The 20,000-nt window shown below is 48.3% G+C and overlaps 2 protein-coding genes across 2 annotated transcripts in view; both read right to left on the minus strand.

Annotated features, from left to right (window-relative positions):
- Positions 1-665: 665 nt before the first annotated feature.
- Positions 666-3,403, minus strand: EAH_00012410 (fructose-1,6-bisphosphatase, putative; the record flags this gene model as incomplete). Its single annotated transcript, XM_013394673.1, has 8 exons — positions 666-901; positions 1,145-1,244; positions 1,447-1,539; positions 1,635-1,724; positions 2,039-2,199; positions 2,587-2,695; positions 2,888-3,041; positions 3,306-3,403. The coding sequence occupies 8 exons, from the start codon at positions 3,401-3,403 to the stop codon at positions 666-668; spliced, it is 1,041 nt and encodes a 346-aa protein (XP_013250127.1).
- Positions 3,404-15,493: 12,090 nt separating this feature from the next.
- The window catches only part of EAH_00012420 (hypothetical protein, conserved), a gene marked incomplete at both ends in the record, with an annotated part of 5,248 nt that continues 741 nt past the window's right edge, over positions 15,494-20,000 (minus strand). The window contains 5 exons of the mRNA XM_013394674.1: positions 15,494-17,618; positions 17,918-18,138; positions 18,342-18,739; positions 19,044-19,314; positions 19,510-19,636. Of these exons, the coding sequence (XP_013250128.1) occupies positions 15,494-17,618; positions 17,918-18,138; positions 18,342-18,739; positions 19,044-19,314; positions 19,510-19,636 (3,142 nt within the window). The remainder of the gene's footprint in view (positions 17,619-17,917; positions 18,139-18,341; positions 18,740-19,043; positions 19,315-19,509; positions 19,637-20,000) is intronic.

Below are 20,000 nucleotides of genomic sequence, written 5' to 3' on the forward strand. Positions count from 1 at the left end.
TATATATATATATATATATATATATATATACGCATAGCACTATATTATATACAACAAACATATATATATATAGTGCGTATATATATATATATATATATATATATATATAACACATATATTTTACTTATATATTCTATATATAGCACTATATGTACGTATGTATACATTACATATTACATTATCTTTATGTAGATAAATAATATAAATATATATAAATAGAAACTTGTATTTCTACTTATATTTAATATATATATATAAACCGCTCTCTAAGGCGTTAATAATAAAAAAATGTTTAAACGCCAGCATAGGCTTCGTATACAAGAAATATAAACATGCATATATGCACAAATTATATAATATATATATTATAAAAAATATATATTATATAATATATATATTATATAATATATATATCAAAGATATAAATACAAAAATATACACGCGCAGCTTCCGCGCCTCACAACAGCACCAGCAGCAGCACCACCAGCAACAGCAGCACCAACTGTTGTTGTTGCTGCTGCTGCAGGAGCTGCTGCTGCTGCTGCAGGAGTTGCTGCTGCTGCTGCTGCTGCAGGAGCTGCTGCTGCTGCGGGAGCTGCTACTGCAGGAGCAGCAGGAGCTGCTGCTGCTGTTGCTGCTTCTGATGAGGTGAAGCAGGTTAATGCCTAGGGTGCGAGTGTATCTGCATGTAGTCTACACTGCGGGCTGTGTGTATTCATAAGCTGAGTAATATGCTGAACTAAAGCAGAGCTACCGACAAAGAGAGGCACTCTCTGATGAAGATCTTTAGGAATAATTGAAAGAATGCGATCAAAGCCGTCTGTTGCTTCTCCACCAGCTTGCTCTGCAAGCAAAGCCATCGGGTTCGCTTCGTATAATAAACGCAGCTTCCCCTTAGGGTCTGCACAAACCACAAACCACAAACCCTAAACCCTAAACCCTAATCTTCTTTAGTCGTTCATCTCACAGGATATACAATCATTAATCATATTTTTAAAAACTGCAAAAAAGTACGCACCCACAATCCGCTGCAGCATTCGATCTAGGGTTTAGGGTTTACCAAGATGCTGCTGGCATTAGGGTTTAGGGTTTACAGAGATGCTGGGGCTAGGGTTTAGGGGTTAGGGTTTAGGGTTTCTTTAACCTTTCTTTGTTGGGGGGTACATGTAGATGCCGCCCTGCAGCAAATTCCGATGGAAGTCAGAGACTAAACTCCCAATGTAACGCAAAGAGAACTGCCCGTTCTGCACACAAACCCTAAACCCTAAACCCTAAACCCTAAACCCTAACCCCTATAATTCCATAGGCTTCATTGTGTTATCGCAAGAGGTAAGGAAGCTCTCTTTGCACCTCAGGAGGTGAGAAGTGAGCGAGGCAGTAATCCTCGGTTTATCAAGCTCAAACCCTAAACCCCAAACCCTAAACCCTCAGTCCTGGGTCGCCCACCGCTCCACTGTGTACTTCGTCAATAAAGCGTTTAACTCCATCAGGAAAGGCCTTGTGGTTTCCTTCATTCACGCTGTATATCGTTGCCTTCTCCTGCACGAACACCGCTTAAACCCTAAACCATAAACCATAAACCCTAAACCCTAAATCCTAAAGGAGGAGCTGGGGTTTGGAGTGTACATACACACCGGAAAGTGCATGTTGGGGTGAGAAAGAAAGAAAGTGCCGAGAGAGGGATCGAGTGTAAAACCATTTACACCGGACCCAGTCGTCATCACCTGCACGTACACCCCAACCGCAGCAGAATTTAGCTATGCGTACATACACCGCATCTGCACGGATCAGCACCTCTTTCCAACTCCCAAAACAGCAGCAGCAGCAACAGCAACAGCAACAGCAACGCATGCAGCAGCAACAGCACCAGAAGCTCCAGGAGATATGGAGCCAACCACAACAGCAACACTAACAGCAGCAGCAGCAGCATGAGAAGCAGCAGCAGCAGCATGAGAAGCAGCAGCAGAAGACCCCCAACACCACCACCCACAGCAAAAACAGCAGCAGCACCAGCAGCAAAAGCAGCAGCAGCACCCACCAGCATGGTGCTGGATCCATACAAGACATAACCTGCTGCTAGCTGCTCCTTCCCAGGTTGGAGGAAGTCTCTCTTTTCAACGGGCTGCCCCACAGGAGACACCCGCTGAAAAATAGAGAATATTGTCCCCACGGAGACGTTTACATCGATGTTCGAAGATCCTTAAAGCAAACATGCATAAACCCTAAACCCTAAACCCTAAACCCTATAGGCGGAATGTGCATGCATGCACTGCCGCTGGTTGGATGGTCGGCATGCAGCGCACTGAGGAAATAAAATTCGAAGGGGAATACGCGACACTGTAACCTCTTCAAAGCAGCAGCAACAGCAACAGAAGCAGCAACAGCAGCTGCTGTTGCTGCAGGAAGCGCATCACCCTCAAGAGCAATGCCAGAAACAACAGCAGCAGCAGCAGCAAAGGCTAGAGGGTCCATGAGCAGCACAAAAAGGCAAATTGTGCATCATACCGGAAGCCAACAGCGGCAGCAACAACAACAACAGCAGCAGCAACAGCAGCAACAGCAGCAGCAGCACGATGCAAGGCATACCATCTAGAGGGTCCATAAGAAGGACAAGGTGGCAATTTGGATTGACAGGGATGAAGTCATCGTCCTCTTCCGTACAAATCCCGCAAACAACTTCTCGATTCACCAGAGCCTGAACCAAACCCTAAACCCTAAACCCTAAACCCTAAACCCTCGCCTCTTCTGGGGGACTTCGCTGCAGCTCATGGGAGGCTATGTGTGTGCTGAACTCATTTACAGAAGTATTGCTGGCAGCCACATCCAACTTATCCTAAACCCTAAACCCTACGGTTTAGGGTTTAGGGTTTAGGGTTTAGTGGGTCACCTGAATGAATTTCCGGTTCGCAAAGACATCCAACTTCTGCTGATCTTCTCCCTGAATGTTTTGGTTCCCTGCAGCCCCTAAGATATCCACAAGGCCCGCCATATTAATTTCTCTATTAACAACCTTCGCCGCTAGCTTGATAGCTGTAAGCAACCTGTGCATACACACAAAGCAGCAGCAAGCACGCCCGTGCAGCACTTAATAGCTGCTAGAAATTTGTATATACACCTCAAACGCGCTCCTGAAGCCCCGGCCCGGTCTGTATGAAGAGGCTGGATAGGGGCTTAGGCTTTGTCTACCGTAAACCCTAAACCCTAAACCCTAAATCGCCGTTAGGGTTTAGGGTTTAGGTTCCACACAGGTAGCAAAGGAATTCATTTCCTGTGTAACAACAGCGTTTGTGCGTGAGCCTCCTCACTTATTCATTTCTGCTTCAGAATCTTTCTTTCTTAGTTTGTCTTTATTGGCTATGATAAACTCCCCCAGCTCGGGGATTGGAGCAGAAGGCGGCGGCATCTTGAACAAGGGTTTAGGGTTTATGGTTTAGGGTTTAGGGTATGGGGTTTAAATGACTAAATAACAACACACCAACACGTAAAGAAGCAAACAACCCAATACTCCTACAGAATATACAACGAAGAAAGTTGCAAGCACTGAGGAGCGGAGCCACCGGAGCAGGTATGAGGAGAGAGGCGTCGTTAATTGTTTGTTTTTCTGAATTTTCTTGTATTTTCATACAAAATTGAGTTTAAATAGCTTGCTTAAGGCAAAGAAGAGTCAAGAAAAGCACACATATGATGCTGAGCAAGCCCCTTTAGTATTAGCTGCACTGGTTACGACTGGCGAGCAGTGAAGGCTGGCTTCTATAGGATAGATGGCTTTCAGAAAGCTGAGTATTACTCCTGATTGGTATAAGAAAGCTCTTTAAAATAAGAAACAAAATTTATTTTATTTTATTTTATTTATTTTACCCCTTGTATTCCATGAATACACACCCATTTTAACCCCAGACTTCCCTCGACTAGCTTAAGACAACTCTACTGTGTGCAGAGGCACCGATACAAATTATACAGGTGTTTCTTCTATGCAATTACTTATAATCTATTGTTATTTTAATGGAAAAGTATTCCTCTATCCTAAGTATCCCCCTCTCTCCCCTTCTCAAGCTCAGGTGCCGTCGATGCCTGTAAGAAACTCTTACTCTCATGTAGCATACTGCTATTCTGTGTGTTTCTACCTGTATGCAGACTAGGTTATAAGGGCCAACCAACTAGGCAGCAGCTGGCTACGGCGTTCGCTCATGCAACAAGGAGGGGAGGGTTTGCTTGTAAGTGTGCTTTCATCCGAGAGGCAAAGGAACAGGTTATTCTCAGGAAGGTATGAATGGAGCTCTACGCCGAGAAGAATCATTCCTTAGTGTGCAGAAGTCCCACTGCTTGTTGAAGCTTGGCTTATGACAGGGATGTCCCCCTCAGAGATGCAAGCTGTAGCTCTTCTGGCTGAGGAGTTAGGAACCAAGACATGGAAGGCTAGAAACTAGCCAGGATGTTGAAGTTATTCTTAAGGGGAGGTGCCGCATGTACCGCCCTAGTTATGGAAACGGTCTTACAAGTGGCCCAGATATACAGAGTGTGGATGTTGTAGGTGTAAACGCCAGCTTCTGCAAGAGAAAGATAAGACAAGGAAGGAGATGCCAGCTGGCAGATACGACTCTGTAGTGCACGTACCATAGCAAACACTTACAGGTATCTCTGATGTGGTTATTCCGAGCGAGGTATAGCTACCTTATGTCCCAAAATATAATCTTGTAATGTCATTATTAGGAATATAGAATGAGTTCAACACGTTCGCAACAGTGCAGCGGGTAGCTACCTCCTTTCGTTTGCTTAGAATGCACTCCCCACAAGAGGAATATGCCTTCGCTTGTAAGGAATGTCAACAGCAAAGGCGGTAGAACAATCTGAGACCAAGGCATGTGAAAGGTCTCCCAATCCTTGAACGGGACTGGACAGAAATATCATGGTTTGGACACCGTCCATCTGTCAAAGGCTGTACTCAGCAAACTTGCCTACTTCACCTTCGTCTCGCGTTTAGTTTCAGCATACGGAGTAGCCCAATTATTTATTGATTATTTCTTGAGCCCCCACGGCTTTCGAATAAACACCATACTCACAAGGTAGTTCTTTATCGCATTCTGGAGCCGGGCGTAACATGAACACCGAGAACCACTGTGAAGCAGACTGTGAAGTAGACGGTCAAACTGAGCGGATCAGCGGTACTTTTCTGCAGTATTCGCGACGCTAGACCCAACAACATTCATCAAAATTTCTTAATTTTCTTCCTTGAGGAATATATTCATGGTACAACGGTGACCGCTTCTTCCCGTTGTTCTCCTCCTGAAGTGTTGATGGAATTGGTTGACGACACCCAGCTCCGTAGGCGGTCAGCAACTCATTTCCCTACATAGTATGCAGCAGCTGGACAGCTTGAGAATATGAAAGAGTCACAAAACCAGCAAACCACCACCAGGCAAGAACCTACAACAAACGAGGTTTAGCAGTTACTTTCAACCCTACTGATTTGCTTTCAGTGGATGCATGTGCAATACAAAAAGCCATAGGAGGACTGGCAGCCGAAGGAAGGCCAAATGCGTTGGCTTTGGTCAATTGCGGCTCTTTCTACATATTGGCGTACTTTGCCGATTTACTCCTAACGTGGAGCTGCCAATACGCTGTTAATATCGGCTTTCTAAAACAGCTCAAGGAGGTAACGAAAGTCTCTCGTCCTCGAAACTTCCCCCCCGAAAGGCCAGCAACGCCACTGCGGAAAGGAGCAGGTGGAGGAGACTGAGATTCTGAACGCGCGTGCAATGATGAGTAGACAGCACAGTGCGCATGCATACTCCAGTTTTAATTAGCACCAACTACAACTCCGTACAGGTAGTTACTTTTGAGCTTTGTGCATGGGTTTCCATGACTTTGTATAAGGCGCTCTGCGGGGATAACTTTTTTGCTGTGATATACGATTCTCCATTCACCTGTAGCTATTTCAGCGACGCTACCGAGAACACTTTGATTCATTTTATATATTTTGGGGCACCGGCCTCACCAGCCACTCTGCGCGTACGTGGGGAAACCGCAATTTCATTTTTTTCATTCCTACGCCTAAGACAAGAGGGGATCGGAGGCGGCGTCGGTTATTTTTTAAGAACTGCTGTTCTACGCTTATGACTCTACTGCAGCTCACGAACGTCTTCTGCTACGGTGGAGACCCCTCGTTAGGAGCAGAATGAAAAGTTTGTTAAGTGCCACAGAAATGTATAGCAGCTTGGGGTCACAGCATGCAAAGTGTTCCAATTGCATGTACACTAACAGGGAGTTATTAAAAGGGAAGTAAAACGATTGAAAAGCGATAATTCAATATCCCGTGTTTAACAGTCACCTTTCTACTACAAAGAGGCAGCTTAAAAACGGGGAGGTTTGACGAGGATTTGTTGCGTATTTGGGGGCCAAGATCTCTGTGTTTTCCTCCCATTAATATACAAAAACATAAACTTTTTGGCTAAATAGAAATTAAAAGATACCTCAAGGTGTGTAGTGCGTCTTTCCGTACTGCTTGGTCACTCATTATCCTTTTGTTGGCGGCCATTAGTTCCCTTCACTCTCTATTCCGAATGAAATATGTACGATTTAAGGCTTTTAACCTACTGAAATGCAATAAATGATTAATTAATACCAAGAAGTTTGCTATCATAGTGATGCCTCTCTTGCTAACAGCGGCCTGAGGAATCTCGAGACACTGGACAGCTCCCACCTACGGCTGTTACAACAAATGGGGTTAAACCCAGGGAATCGTCCATTGATGAAATCACAGAAAATGTTAAACCCTTAAAAAACAAATTTTCTTCTTAAATCTTAAGAAGAAAGACAAAAAGTAGTAGAATTACCCCGGAGACCTCTCAGCGGGTCGGCGCCAGGGCGGCAGTAGTATGAGCCTGAGAGCCAACCCCGGACACCTAGGGTCCTTGCTGAGGAGCCTTAGCCTCAATACCTCCTTTTCTATTTCATGTTACTTGCTTTATTTATATTAAGACTTCATTTTTTCATTCTTTCCGCTTAATAGGCCTCTAGAGGACCTGCTTGAGTACCGTTGTAGTGCCGGGGGCACCCCAGACAGAGAGCAGTACTGTGCTGCGAAGTTCTTTCTGCTTCGAAGACAAAGCGGCGGAAACTGTTAATTTCATATGAAAATAATTTTTAAAGTTTTTACACCTCGTTGCGATTGATGTCCTGATCAAGATGGGACGTTATTTAGTTGTTTTTCTCGCTCTGACTGCGCTGAGTACTGTTCGGAGCGCGGGAGAGAATGAAGACTCCCCCTCAAACAGGGCAAGTACGTGTTTCTATGTATAAGGCTGCATTTCTGAAGGTTTTAGTATTTTTATTTTGAATTATTTGGAACATTATTGTGGATCTGAGTGCTTGCAGTACCCATAGATTGTCTGAGTGTGTTCAACGAGGCAAGAGAGCACGCGGGCTTCAGTCCCTTTGTTGCTGAGACCCTTGAAGAGCAGAAACTGCTTACTGATGATGAAGAATACGTAGATTCTGTTTGTAAGACAATGACAGAGGTGAGCGAAAGCTTTTTCGGCTTATAAACTCCTCCATTACCCTCTACACCCTCAATCTCCTCAGGCCGTTGCAAGACAGAAAATGAATAAGCGGTCTTTATCCGCTCTGTTTTGTTCCCACGTCCCAGGAAGGAACCATCAGAAGCTCGTACGTTACCTATAAAAGAAGAGGAACATACGCCTTCGCGGTGCAGACAGGTGAAACTGGTGATTGTTCTGCTGCTCTCGCTTACTGGGGCAAAGCCTTTACATATTTTAATGAGATTCCTCCTGTTTACACCAGCGACAACGCAGTATCTTATGCACACGCACGTAATAGGTCTTTTGTTGCTCTCTATAATCCCCGAAGCGGCGCTAAGCTCGACTGCGCCTACTTTATATGCCCTCTTCCAAGCGATGCATCGACGCACTCAACCACAACAGAAGAAACCCCACACTCTACTAACTCGGGGCACGAAGGCAATACGCAAGAACTATATGGGAGGGAAAGAAAAATCCTATCACATCCAAGGCCCCATCATTCTGAAGGAAGCGAGCACATGAATGGACACGGAAGAGCTGATTATTCTAAACATCCTAAGGGAGAAATGCACGATAACTTTCTTACGAGGCGTCTTGAATCCCATGCAACAGACATAAGGGCGCTTGTTTGCTTGACAAATCCGAGGGCACTTGTTCCGGGGAGAAGGCCCTTCTCGTGAGGGTCACCTATAATTTTTTCTTGCTTTCTTCGTTGTGCTTTAATAAGTGCTGCTTTCCTTCATACCGCTTTGGGTTTTCTTTCACACCGTCTGTGTTATAGTTTGCTTGCATTATTATCTTTACTTTTTCTTCTTGTTTCTCTCAGCCCTTGTGGTTTTGCTTTTTGTGCGGGTGTTCCCAATCCGTAGTTGGGGCGTGTTTTTTGTATTTTAAATCCTCAATTCATTTCTTTTCTGTCGCTTTGTTCACCTCTCTTTCCTGATGTTGTAATATACTTCTCTGTATGTCTGCCTGTTTTCATGCATGCAAGCTTTCGGAGGCGCTGGTGTTCTCTTCTTTTTGTTTCTCCTTGCTTTGTTATACTCTCGCTTTTGTGCATTTATTTTGCTGCCTCCTCCTCTATGCTGCCCCAATCAGCAACCGCTTATGTTTATCCAGGCGCATCTCTCCAGGGCTAACACTTTGTTTTTTTTTGCTGCAGTGTTTCTGTTGTTTTCTATGCCTGTCTCACTTGAGGGGTTTATCGTATGGGTTGTAATGGGTTGTATCCTTTTTTGTGTTTATTTTGCCTTGGTTTTGTGTGGTGATTGTCCCTACGGATGGTACTTTTTAGAAACTTATTTTCTTTCAGCGTCTGTTGTGTTGGCTTACTAAGCCCCCCTTTTTATTTGCATGCATTCTTTGCTTTATGCTTCATTTGCCCTGTTTTGTTTTCCCTTTTAGCCACTAAGCCTGGCGACGATCACGCTGGACTCATCTTTTTGTTACTGTTTTGTTATATGTGTTGTGTTTATGAACAGAGGTGATGAATGGAGGCGCATTAGGGCCGCCTACCAGAGTTTTGCCTCCGTCCCGCTACCTTCCGTTCTGCTTCCGTCCGTTTTTCTAGTTTTGACGTCATTTGTCACCCTGTAGATGTTGCCGAAACCACTCCGACTCCGAGGTGTCTGTACAGCTGAATTTGGATATTTGCCCCTGCACCCTTTCCCTCATGTTTAGCCCCCCCCAGCACTCTGCGGTGCAGTTAGACAACTCCTATGCAGCAGGGTGCGGGGGTTGGTTGAGAGGAGGAGTCGATTTCCGTTTGCATATAAGGAGAAAGGATAGAAGCCGCTCGTGCTTTCTGTCCCATGTACATCCTGGGAAGAAAAGCTGGTTTATATAGAGCGGCCATTGGCGACCACGGGAGACAAAGTGTATCTCAGATCGCAAACTAAACATACTACCGTTTGGCTACCGCTGTTTGCCAGCCTGCTTCAGCAGTTTTTTTGTAAGCCCAAAACTGTCTCCGACCCATTTGCTCAAGTATTTGAACCGTTTCTGCAGCAAACGACGCCCTAAATAACGCATAACTCACAAACGACATAGGCAACGATCTAGCGTTTTCTTCCATTTACTATTGGTTGATGAATATATTGTTGCACAGTAGAAACATAGTTTGCAAAACCGTCACAAAAGATTGGCGCGCACTTCCTCTCATTTGTTCTACCTGTCCGTTTGCTTGAACGCCTTGAAACAGCACCATCTGTTAGTATATTTCCTCTACACAGCTCCTCTTGCAAGCCCAAGGGGGCTTCTGCCTACGCATGCAGCGGACTCCAAGCAAACGAGGTTCCGTGTGGCTTGCAGGTGCACTATAAAGCCTTTGCTCTCTTTATGTCCTGCATTCTTCTCCTTAGGGTGTATGCAAGGCTTCAGCAGCCAGAAACAGACAAATCTGTTCGTACACCCGTTCAATGACAATGCTATTACTCGCATTTTGTTTCTTTTGTGGTACACAGCCCTTGCTCTTCTTTGCCAGAGAACAAGAAGGTGCAGCGGCGAGCCCCAGGCTCCTAAGCGACAGCAAACTGAAACCAATGAATTATTTTCTTTTGTATTTTCATTTGAAGTAATACAGTTTTCCTTCTTTCTGTCTGGTGTTCAATGCTTAGCGAGGGTAGTTGAAACGCAAAGAAAACAGAACTTGCAGCAGGGTTCTTTCCCTTTCGTTTGCAGCAAAACTCCCTCTGCCTCTAAAAGCAGACGTAGCAGAAAGAAAGAAAGCAAAGCACTAGAAGAAGAGGCAGATGCGTGTTCACTAATTTCTGTTTAAGTGCGTGACTTATTGTTGGGGGCATTTCAGGAAGGCGCAGTTGGCTGCATGCGTCGTTTAGTAGCCGCTTAGCCTTGTAAGTTGTTTCTGTAGACTTTAAGATAATCTTTTATGTGCAGTACAACGAGCAAACTCTAGTGAGGCCAGGGATGTTCCCTTCTTGCGTTTCTACTTGACTGCTTATCCTGTCTTTTTCTCTCTTTGCACCCATTTAAAGGGCGAAGTCTCAGATGAGGATTTGCAATTGAAACGATTCAGCGTTTGAGAGGACCGCAGAAGCGGAGAGAGAAAGAGAGAGATATGCGGAGGCTGTAAGCAAAATAGCAAACCATTGAGAGGCACTTTGCCTCCCTTTACCTCCCTCTGTAGATTCCCGTTAAATATCTAAACAAACATTTCCTCTCTTTGTTTTGCATACGCTGGAGAAGCTGCAATTCCCCTTAAATACCCCTCCCTGGAAGCTGCGGTGTACAGATACCGGGGGGTTTGCCCTCCTGGCGTTGCTTATAAAATGATAAAGGAAGTAAACACCAACAGAGCAGCTGCAAGAAGAACAGAGCTCGCTGGGGCAGAAGCAGAGTTTCGTATGCTTTCCTTGATGTCTTCCCAATCATCTTCTCTGCGAAGAAAAAAAACATAAAAAAACAGAATTAATCACAAGAGCCGAGACTCTGCCGGCAGAAAAGAAGACAAAACCCAACTAAAAAGACAGATTAAATCGATAGGAAACCAAATCACAACAAGCAAACCCATATATATATATATATACATATATATATACATATTTATATATATTTGAATAAGAAAGAACAAGCTGCTATCAGGATAAGGATAGCCAAGGGACAAAGACTAAGTTGACAAGCCTTGCACGCATGCAATAACCTGAACTTCACTTTAAAAGCGTTAAGGCTTTAATACAACATCAGGGAAAGGAAACAACAACAAACGCAGGAAAACAAGACAAAGGGAGTTCCATAAACAAAGTGTACACTAACATGGATGAATACCAGGGTAGCAAAAGATTCAAGCAAAGGGAAGGCGAAAGGGTTTGTTCTAAGCTGCCTACTTGAAGGGCCTCTGCTCAGCCACAAGAGCAGCGGGGTTGGTGATGCAAACGAGGCTTGTCATTGTCGCTTCAGGCTCAGAGAGACGCCTAACTGAGGGTCCTCCTTGCACATGGCTCGGGGTGTCGTAGGATACAGGGAAAGCGAAGGGCGCTGTTGGTTGCTCGCGGCCCTGGCCTTCCATTGCTGTATGCGCAGCTGTTCCTGCGTCTCCAGAAGCAGAAGCAGTCGGTTGTTCTTCAGGATTGGCAGTGGTCTCTGAAGTTGTGGTTGTTTCCGTTTTTGTAGATGCAGTTGAAGTGGTGGTGACGGGCATAGGGCAAGTGATGAATGCGCAGTCAATTGTAGCGTCGTCACGGGGGTTGAATAATGCAACAAAGGAGCGGTTTCTTATATCATTATACACCCCTTCATTGTCGTTCTTGTACACCGGGGGGAGGCCAACGAAGTTCTCGTGAGCTCCTTTCCAGTAGCGGACAGCAGAAGAACAACCGTCAGAAGCTTGCACATGAGGTGCGTACGCGTAGGTGCCTGTGCGGGATAAACTAGCCTCTTTTTTGCTCATAGGGGTTCCCTAAACATAAACAAGTGCAAAGCAAGGAGTTAATGGAGTTATTTAAGCGGCAACGAACACTCTTTAGGTGAAATTCATCTTCGGAACGAACACAGGGTGAGGCAGAGACAGGTGAAATAAGAGCCACTTGCCTGCTGAATGGAGTTGCAGACAGCCTTTATGTAATTTTCGTCGGTTATTGGGATTGTTTTTGTTGTGTCGTTCTCTAGAGTGAAAGGATCAAGGTCTGCATGTTCCCTAACAACGTTGAAGGCGGTGAGGCAATTGGCGCGAGCTGCACACAAGGGAAGCGGCCGCACAGAAGTCAAATATCGCCGAAATCCTTTAAATTGTTGTTAAAATGGAGTATATTTTTGCTTAAATAATGATACAACTCACTTGCAGACCCCTTTTGTTCCGCGCCGTCCACGCCGTAGGCGGCCCCCAACAAGGCAGCAGCGGACAGAACAGAACAGAAGCTTCTCATCGTGTTTGATTGAGATTCACCAGACAGATCAAAAAGTGTATTAAAAATAAAACGAGTTAAAAGACACAGAGAATATCTTCCCCCATCTGCACTCGCTCTTCTTTGCTGCAGCCGCGGCTGGTGTGCAGCGATAGTGAGGGGTCAGGCGGGCGGTGGCGGCGGCCGCCTGTTTCAGGCTGCTGTTAGGCATCCACACAGTTGAAACTCGCTTGATAGCACTCTTTTTAAAGTTAATTAACCTAGAAAATAGAAAATTATTGCATTAAATACTTCTTCTAACTGCCAAACTACCCGCCTGGCTTGTGCACCGACTCCCGCGCCCGCGTGCCCCGGTACGCCTCCGAGCCCTTCTTACCTATTTGCTTACTTCTTCTCATATCCGCAGCCGTATATAATTATTTTTTTTCGACAAATGTACTTCTGTCTATTTTTCTTCCTTGTTTGGTTGGTCAGGGCCCCTGAAACTGTGCATTTCATAGACGCAACAAATACTTGCATCTTGTAATAGATTGGTGCGGTTCCTTCCTCCCTGTTTGTGTGTGCTTCTTTATCTACAGTAAATTTTACCTATTATTCGACGATCCAGTGACTCTATTTATATGGATGTATATTTCGGCATGAAGCGCCGCATGCGGCCCTGCTGCACTCCTGTAGGAACAACTCTTCAACGCAAGGAGCAACGACAGTCGTAGCGGTGTTAGCTGAGGAAATTCATGAGTTGCATTCGAGGTAAAATACTTGGGACAAATATCCTGTAAAAGAAGCGGATCCTTCCAACAGTCTTGTGTTACCCTGGAAGGCTGTGTAAGGCCTATTTCGAGACGAAGCATACCATACAGCAAATACTGCTCTCACTCACAGCTGTTATACGTATTACCTACCCCATAGTCACCTATTTAGCTGGACACTGTATATTATTCGCCGGACTCAGAGAATCTTCTCTTAAATAACCTAAATAGTCAAATAAATGGCATTAAAAAATAAAAGGGAGAGACGAAAGAGAACTGGAAGAACGCCTGAATCCTCAAAGTGCCTCTACAACCCAGCTAGCCCCCAAACCCTGAAGGCTGTGTGCTCTCGTAACCACGTTGATCACAATTCCGGTTTAAATGATCTCAATTATGTACTATGATTGCCTTATATCGTGCTCTTCTCAGGAATAGGCCGCTACAGGCTCAGTGGAGAGCCTATGGCAGTGCTCGTGCATGACAACCGCAGCAAGGCAGCCTTATATGTAAACGCATCGAATCCAGAGTTGATGAACGTATAGACTCAGGAAACAATCGTTAATCACTTACGTGACTCTAAGTGCCTAACATGCAAGCAAGGAAAAAAGAGTGTACCAGTTGCAGGCATACCACGGTATATATCCCCCACAACTGTCGCCAATCAACACATGCTCTAGTGTAAACGGCTTCCTTATAAGACTTGGGCGTACCGAGGGTATTCAAGGAGTCTCTAAGCGGAGAATAGGCTCCTAACACGGAAAAGGAAACAGAAACAAGACGGGAACAACGCCGAACGGCAGATAATGTTTGCATCTGCTGCTCCTCGCATATCGCTAATACAGGACCGCTCCGTTATCTGGCTGCTGCTCTCGCAAGCCCTTCTGTAGCTTGCGCCCCCTCTAGACTCCACTTCGCAATGGGGGTATTCCACTTTTAATGAAAATCGGTGATGAATCGCCGTCGGCGAGCAACACCAGCCACCACGTGGAGCGGTGTTTCTAACCAGACCCAAAAGGGGGCCAATGCTCAGAAAATGTAAAAGTGGAAAGCTGTCTCGGTTGCAGCGTTGAGCTAGCTTCAGTTAATGTATTGATAGCATGCAGGTATCAAAGACACGGCTCCTTCTTTATTAGAGATTCAGCAGCTGCAACGCTGCCTGAAATTACGCTGCCTTATGCACACCCGTGCTCTTATCCACTCCCTTCCCCTCCGCGCGCTACCCACTGAACAAAAAAGTGCTACAACGATGCTTCTGAGGAATTGTTTCACTTTTCAAGTCTTTCTCCTCAGGAACAAACTCAGTTTACCACTTTCCTGGCCAGGTAATGTAATACACTCACCGCGTTGCGCGAGCTCCGCGTGTTTTCATGAGGTTCCAGGACTTCATTCTCATCCTTTTCATTTCGCAATGAAACTGCTGCTGTTTTGGTTGAAAGTGTTCGACGAATTGTGTGTGGTGCCCTGAGCCGTTCGAAGGGAGTATCAACACTAACGGCGTCATTGCACGCAATAGCCCGAGAATGCTCAGCAAAGAGTATTATTTCCTAACGTATCGTGCGCAATTCATTGTTGAGTTTTGTTTTCACAAATCCCTCATCCACGTGCGCATCCAGTGAATTGGACGAACGCATTTTCGGCCGGAGGGAGCGGTGCTCCTTAAGAGGCTCACCACGCCCTTGACTTCCGTTAACTGCTGAGACATGCAGCTTCTATAGCAAGAGGAGACCGCTTGGAAACGCTTCTGGCTTTTGTTCTGAGGCTTTATACAGTTCGTCAGACACTTCTACGTCAAGTTCTCCCCGTTGAGCTACCTGGACAGCTACTTCGCTAACTAAGCAACTAGCTAGGCAACTATTTAGGCAGCTTGCTAGTTAGCTAGCAGGGTAGCTAGCTAGTTAGTTAGCTGGGCAACTATTTAGGCAGCTAGCTAGGTAACTAGCTACCCAGCTAGCTAGTTGGCTAGCTGGATAGCTAGCTAGGCAGCTACAGTGGCAGATGGACAGCTCCCTCTGGCCCTAAATGGCGCACTAGCGAGGAAAGCGCCCCTGCATAATGTGTAGTGGATCTCTTCATACGAAAGTCTAATGGAGGAGACACAGACAATAATCACGGGGCCTACTCATCTAGGTACAGGTAGCTCGACAGCAAGCAACAATGGCAGCTACCTAGCTAGCCAGGTAGCCTAGCTTTAGCTAGCTGTGAAGCAGCTAGCTAGCTAGACTAGCCTGATTTAGACTTCGTTTAGGTTACTCTGGGGCCAGTGTTCTATGGTTGCTGTTCTGCCTGACGCATTTCCCTCTCTTTTCTTTAAAAGCCTCTGGTTTATGCTGCGTGCTGCAAGTAGCTGCTACACCCAAAGGACCTCAGCAGCCCCAGCAGCCTCTCCAACAGCTACAACTGTGGGGCCCCAGCTGCCGTGGCCCGAACCCTCAAGGGAGAGCCCCTCAGTTGCTGCAGCAGCCCCAGGCCACACAGAAATGTATCGGGGGGCCCCTACTGCGTTCAGGGGGGCCCACCATATCTCTTCTTTCTTAAGGCAATCCACTAGCCGCAGCCCCGCCCTAGGCACGCCCCCAGCAGCCGCAGCAGCACCACCACCACTAGCAGCAGCAGCACCACTAGCAGCACCAGTAGCAGTACCCGTAGTAGAATCTATAAAAGCTAGAAGTGCAAGCCCGCTGTCATCCAGGACCCCACAAGTTACAACTCCTGAGGGGGACCCGGAGTGTACAGACACCCCAGCATGGCCTCGCGGGGGTATTCGGCTGCTGGCGCGCAGCTCCCACACCTGAACTGGAAATGCTGCGTCTGTTGCAGCAGGTGCATCTGCTGCTGCTGCTGTTGCTGCTGCTGCTTCTGCTGCTGCGGTGCCTCCACGGGCGGCGATTTTCTCTGCTGCACAGGGCCTCTCCACTCCAATTTCTTGCAGCTGCTGCTGCTCCTGCCTGCGCAGTGCTGCAGCAGCTTGCGGTGTATGCAGCAAGGCAGTTATTCTGCCTCCCTCAGCGAAACCGCAGGCCCTGATGGGGCCCCTAGGCTCGTGGGGGCCCCCATGGGGGGCCCCCCAGACGAAGGGAGAAGAGCAGCGAAGATCCCACAGCAGCAAATCACCTGCAGCAGTACCTGCAAGGACAAGGGGCCCGCTTGCTGCTGTGGCAGTAACCTCTGCTAGAGGTTCATCAAATAACCGCTGCAGCAGCAAAGCAGCAGGAGAAGCACTCCAAACTCTTACAGTAGCATCTGCTGCACCAGAGACAAGACAGCCTTCAGCGCCTTCATAAGACAAACTCAATACAGAGTCGAGATGCCCCACAACCCGCTGCTTCTCCTTGCGGCTTCCAGCAGACATTGGATAGAAACCCATGCTCCTGCTGCTGCTGCTGCTGTTGCTGCTGCTGCTGCTGCTGCTGGCGATGGCTGTGGACTCGAGGTCCCGCTGCGGTAACTGCTGCAGGTAGATGCTGCCGTCTGTACACCCCAAAGCTAACAAACGGCACGACCCCAAATAGGCTGCGCTGCTAAGGGCGCTGTCTGCAACTCTGCGGTGTATGGCTGTGCAGTAGCAGGAAATAGGGTGGCAAGCTGCTGCGTCACCTGCTGCAGCTCCTTCGCCGGAGACACCCTCCTGCTGCTGCTGCTGCTGCTGCTGCTGCTGCTGCTGCTGAAGCAAACGACCCTCTAAAGCATCGAAGCAGCACAGACGCCCGTCACGCCCCAACACAGCCACCCAACCCCTGCAGCAAGAGACACCTGATAACCCTAGCCAGCGGCATCGCACAGCAATCTGCTGCTGCTGCCGCTGCTGCTGCTGCCGCTGCTGCTGCTGCTGCTGAGTAGAAGCCACTGAGGCACTGCCAGCCACTGCAATCCTGCTGCTGCTGCTGCTTGGCCACGCGGAGAAGCGGCGCCAGGGGGAATTAGCTGAAGAGACACTGCGGGGGTGTCGACCCCACAGCCGAGTGGCTGCAGCAGGATTCCAAGCTGCAGCAGTGCGCGTTTGCTGCTGCTGTTGCTCTTCTTGCTGCTGTTGCTGCTGCTGCTGAGGGCGCGAACTGCCTTCCAGCAGCATCGGCAGCAGCAGCTGCTGCTCCTTCTCAGGCTTCGGGGGTGTTCTCCATTTGAGGGGAACTCGTTCAGCTGCTGCTCCCAGGCGCTGCTGTTGCTGATGTCTGGATCGCTGCACTGCAGCAGCAGCAGCCGCTGCTGCTGCTGCTGCTTCTGTTGTTGCTGATGAGGGAAGACTTGGAGGCAGTGGAGTCGGCGTAAGCAAACCCGGCAGCAGCTCCGGATGGTGGTGTATGTACAGATACCAAGGGGTGTCTCCCCACATAGAATACCCTGCGTCTGCATCTGCTGCTGCTGCTGCTGCTGCTGCTATGCTGCGGTTTCTCTCCAGCTGCAGCAAATGCCGAGGCGCTGAACGCCCAAAGGCAAGCTCCCACTCAGAGGGGTCAAACGGAGGAGACGACAGCCTGCAGAAGCAGCAGCAGCAACAGACAATGCAACAGCAGCAGCAGCAGAAACATCAGCCAGTGAAACAGCAGTAGCAATGGCAGCAACAGCAGAAAGCAATAACAACAGAAATAGCAGCCATAGCAGCAGCAGCAGCGCCACCAACAGCAGCAGCAATTGCAGCCACAGCAGCAGCATCAGCAGTAACTGCAGCCACAGCAGCAGCAGGCACAACAGCAAGCAGCACCATCACAAAGAGGAGCAGCAACAACCCCAGCAGCAGCCACAACAACAACAGCAGCAGCAGCAGCAGCAGCACCTCATGGGGTGGGGCTCGGAGAAGAGCTTAATGGGGGTTTGTCCAAACTCCTGCAGCTGCACATCGCGAACAAGAGGAGGCAGCTGCTGCAGCAGCCGAGTTAAGCCTGGAGAGAAGGCCTCAGCTTGAGTGCCAGTGGGGCAGCAGCTTCCTGTTGCTGCAGCAGCAACAGCGTCAGCGTATGTTAGGGGATGAAACACATTGTGCGCAGCACGAGCCTCCTGCAACACCCACATCAACCCTAAACCCTAAACCCTAAACCCTAAACCCTAGCTTAAGAAACCCTTCTCGTAGAGGCTCTCAGGCCCCCAAACCGACCTGCCTGCCTCTAAACCCTCAAGAACCCCTCAGCCTAAGCCCTAAACCCTAAACCCTAAACCCTAAATCGTAAACCTTAAACCCTAAACCTCAGCTAAAGCCCCACCTGGCCGGTCTGCTTGTAGCCAAAGATGAGATCAATCCAGCGGTGCAGCGCGCTGCTGCAGTTGCTGCTCTCAAGAGCAGCACGATGCAGCAGCAGCAGCAAAGCAGGATCTCCCTTACACCACCCGGGCAACTCAACATCGCCGAGTGTTTCTGCTGCTGCAGCAGTTGGTGATGATGCTGCTGCTGCTGCGGACTGAGCAGATCCCGTGCGGCTTGCTGCTGCTGCTGCCGCTGCAGCAGCAGCAGCAGGGTCTTCTCCACCCGCAGTAGCAAACAAAGGAGTACCTGCTGGCTTTGCTGTCAGCCTAATCGCGAGGCGGTTGCAGAGAAAAGATGCATCAAAAGAATAAAACTCTGGAGGCAACTCAACAAATGTCGATTGGCCGCTGTAAGCCCCTACAAGCCCCAAAACAAACATACTGACGCATGCATGCATGCAACACTAGCTGCTGCACTCGCAGCAGCAGCAGCACTCGCAGCAGCACCAGCACTCGCAGCAGCACCAGCACTCGGAGCAGCAGCACTAGCGATGGTAGCACCAGAACTAGCAATAGCAGCAACAGCAGTTGCAGCAGTAGCAGAACTAGTTGCAGCAGCAGCAGGACTGTGAGCAGCAGCAGGAGCAGCAGGACTGGGCGCAGCAGCAGGACTAGGAGCAGCAGCAGCAGCAGCAGCAGGACTGGAAGGAGCAGCAGCAGACCTGCCCATGCTCCTTGCATGCTTCTGAAGATGCGGTGTGTACAGTCAAAGCGGCCGCAGTGGAGACGAAGGAGACACTCCGGCAGCAGCCTCACGAGGAAGTGAATTGTATAAGCAGGGGTGCTGTAGTGGCTGCCATAGATGTAGTTCAAGTCTGCTGCTGCTGCTGCTGCTCCTGTTGCTGCTCCTGCTGCTTCATCCGATGCTCCTCCTTCTGCTGCTGAAGACCCGTCTTCGCAGCCAGAAGGCATCGTCCCTCCTCCCGCATCCACCTGCACAAATACGCATGCATGCATGCAGCCCCAAAGGCAGCTACAGCAAGTGCTGCAGCAAGAGCAGCAAATGCAGCAGTTGCAGCACGTAGAGCAGCTGCAGCCAGTGTAGCAGCATCTGCAGCAAGTTTAGCAGCAGCCACAGCAAGTGCAGCGCATGCATGCATGCATGCATGCATGCAGAGCTCGGCGTACTTGTATATCTTTCATTCGCTTAATGAGCCCTTCTAAGCGTTGGGGGTTGAGCGCTCCCATCGGTTTGCTGAGGTCTCGAAAGGCAGCAGGATTTACTAAAGGGTTAGAGGCCTCATCTTCGCCATAGCTGTGCATACACCCCACACCCCACACCCCACAGCCACATACACCTGCAGCATGTTCGTGGTGCTGCTGATCTTGCTAATGCTGCTGCCGCTCCTACTGCTGCGGCGGTTGCGGCTGGTGCAGTGGGAGACAGCAGCTGAAGCAACAGCTGCAGCAACTGCAGCAGCAGCAGAAGCAGCAAGGGCCCCTTCCCCCTCATAAAATAGGAATTATGTCTATTTATATGCATCTTTGCATGCACTGAGAAGTGCAGCACAAAAGGAGTGACCAGCAGAAGGCACAAGTGAAGCTGCTGCTGCTGCTGCTGCTGGAAGTGCTGCTGCAGCAGCACTTCCAGCAGCAGCAGCAACTGCTACATCCAGCAG

The sequence above is a fragment of the Eimeria acervulina genome, genomic scaffold (genome assembly GCF_000499425.1).
Source record: "Eimeria acervulina Houghton genomic scaffold, Eah_scaff69, whole genome shotgun sequence".
Lineage (NCBI taxonomy): Eukaryota > Apicomplexa > Conoidasida > Eucoccidiorida > Eimeriidae > Eimeria > Eimeria acervulina.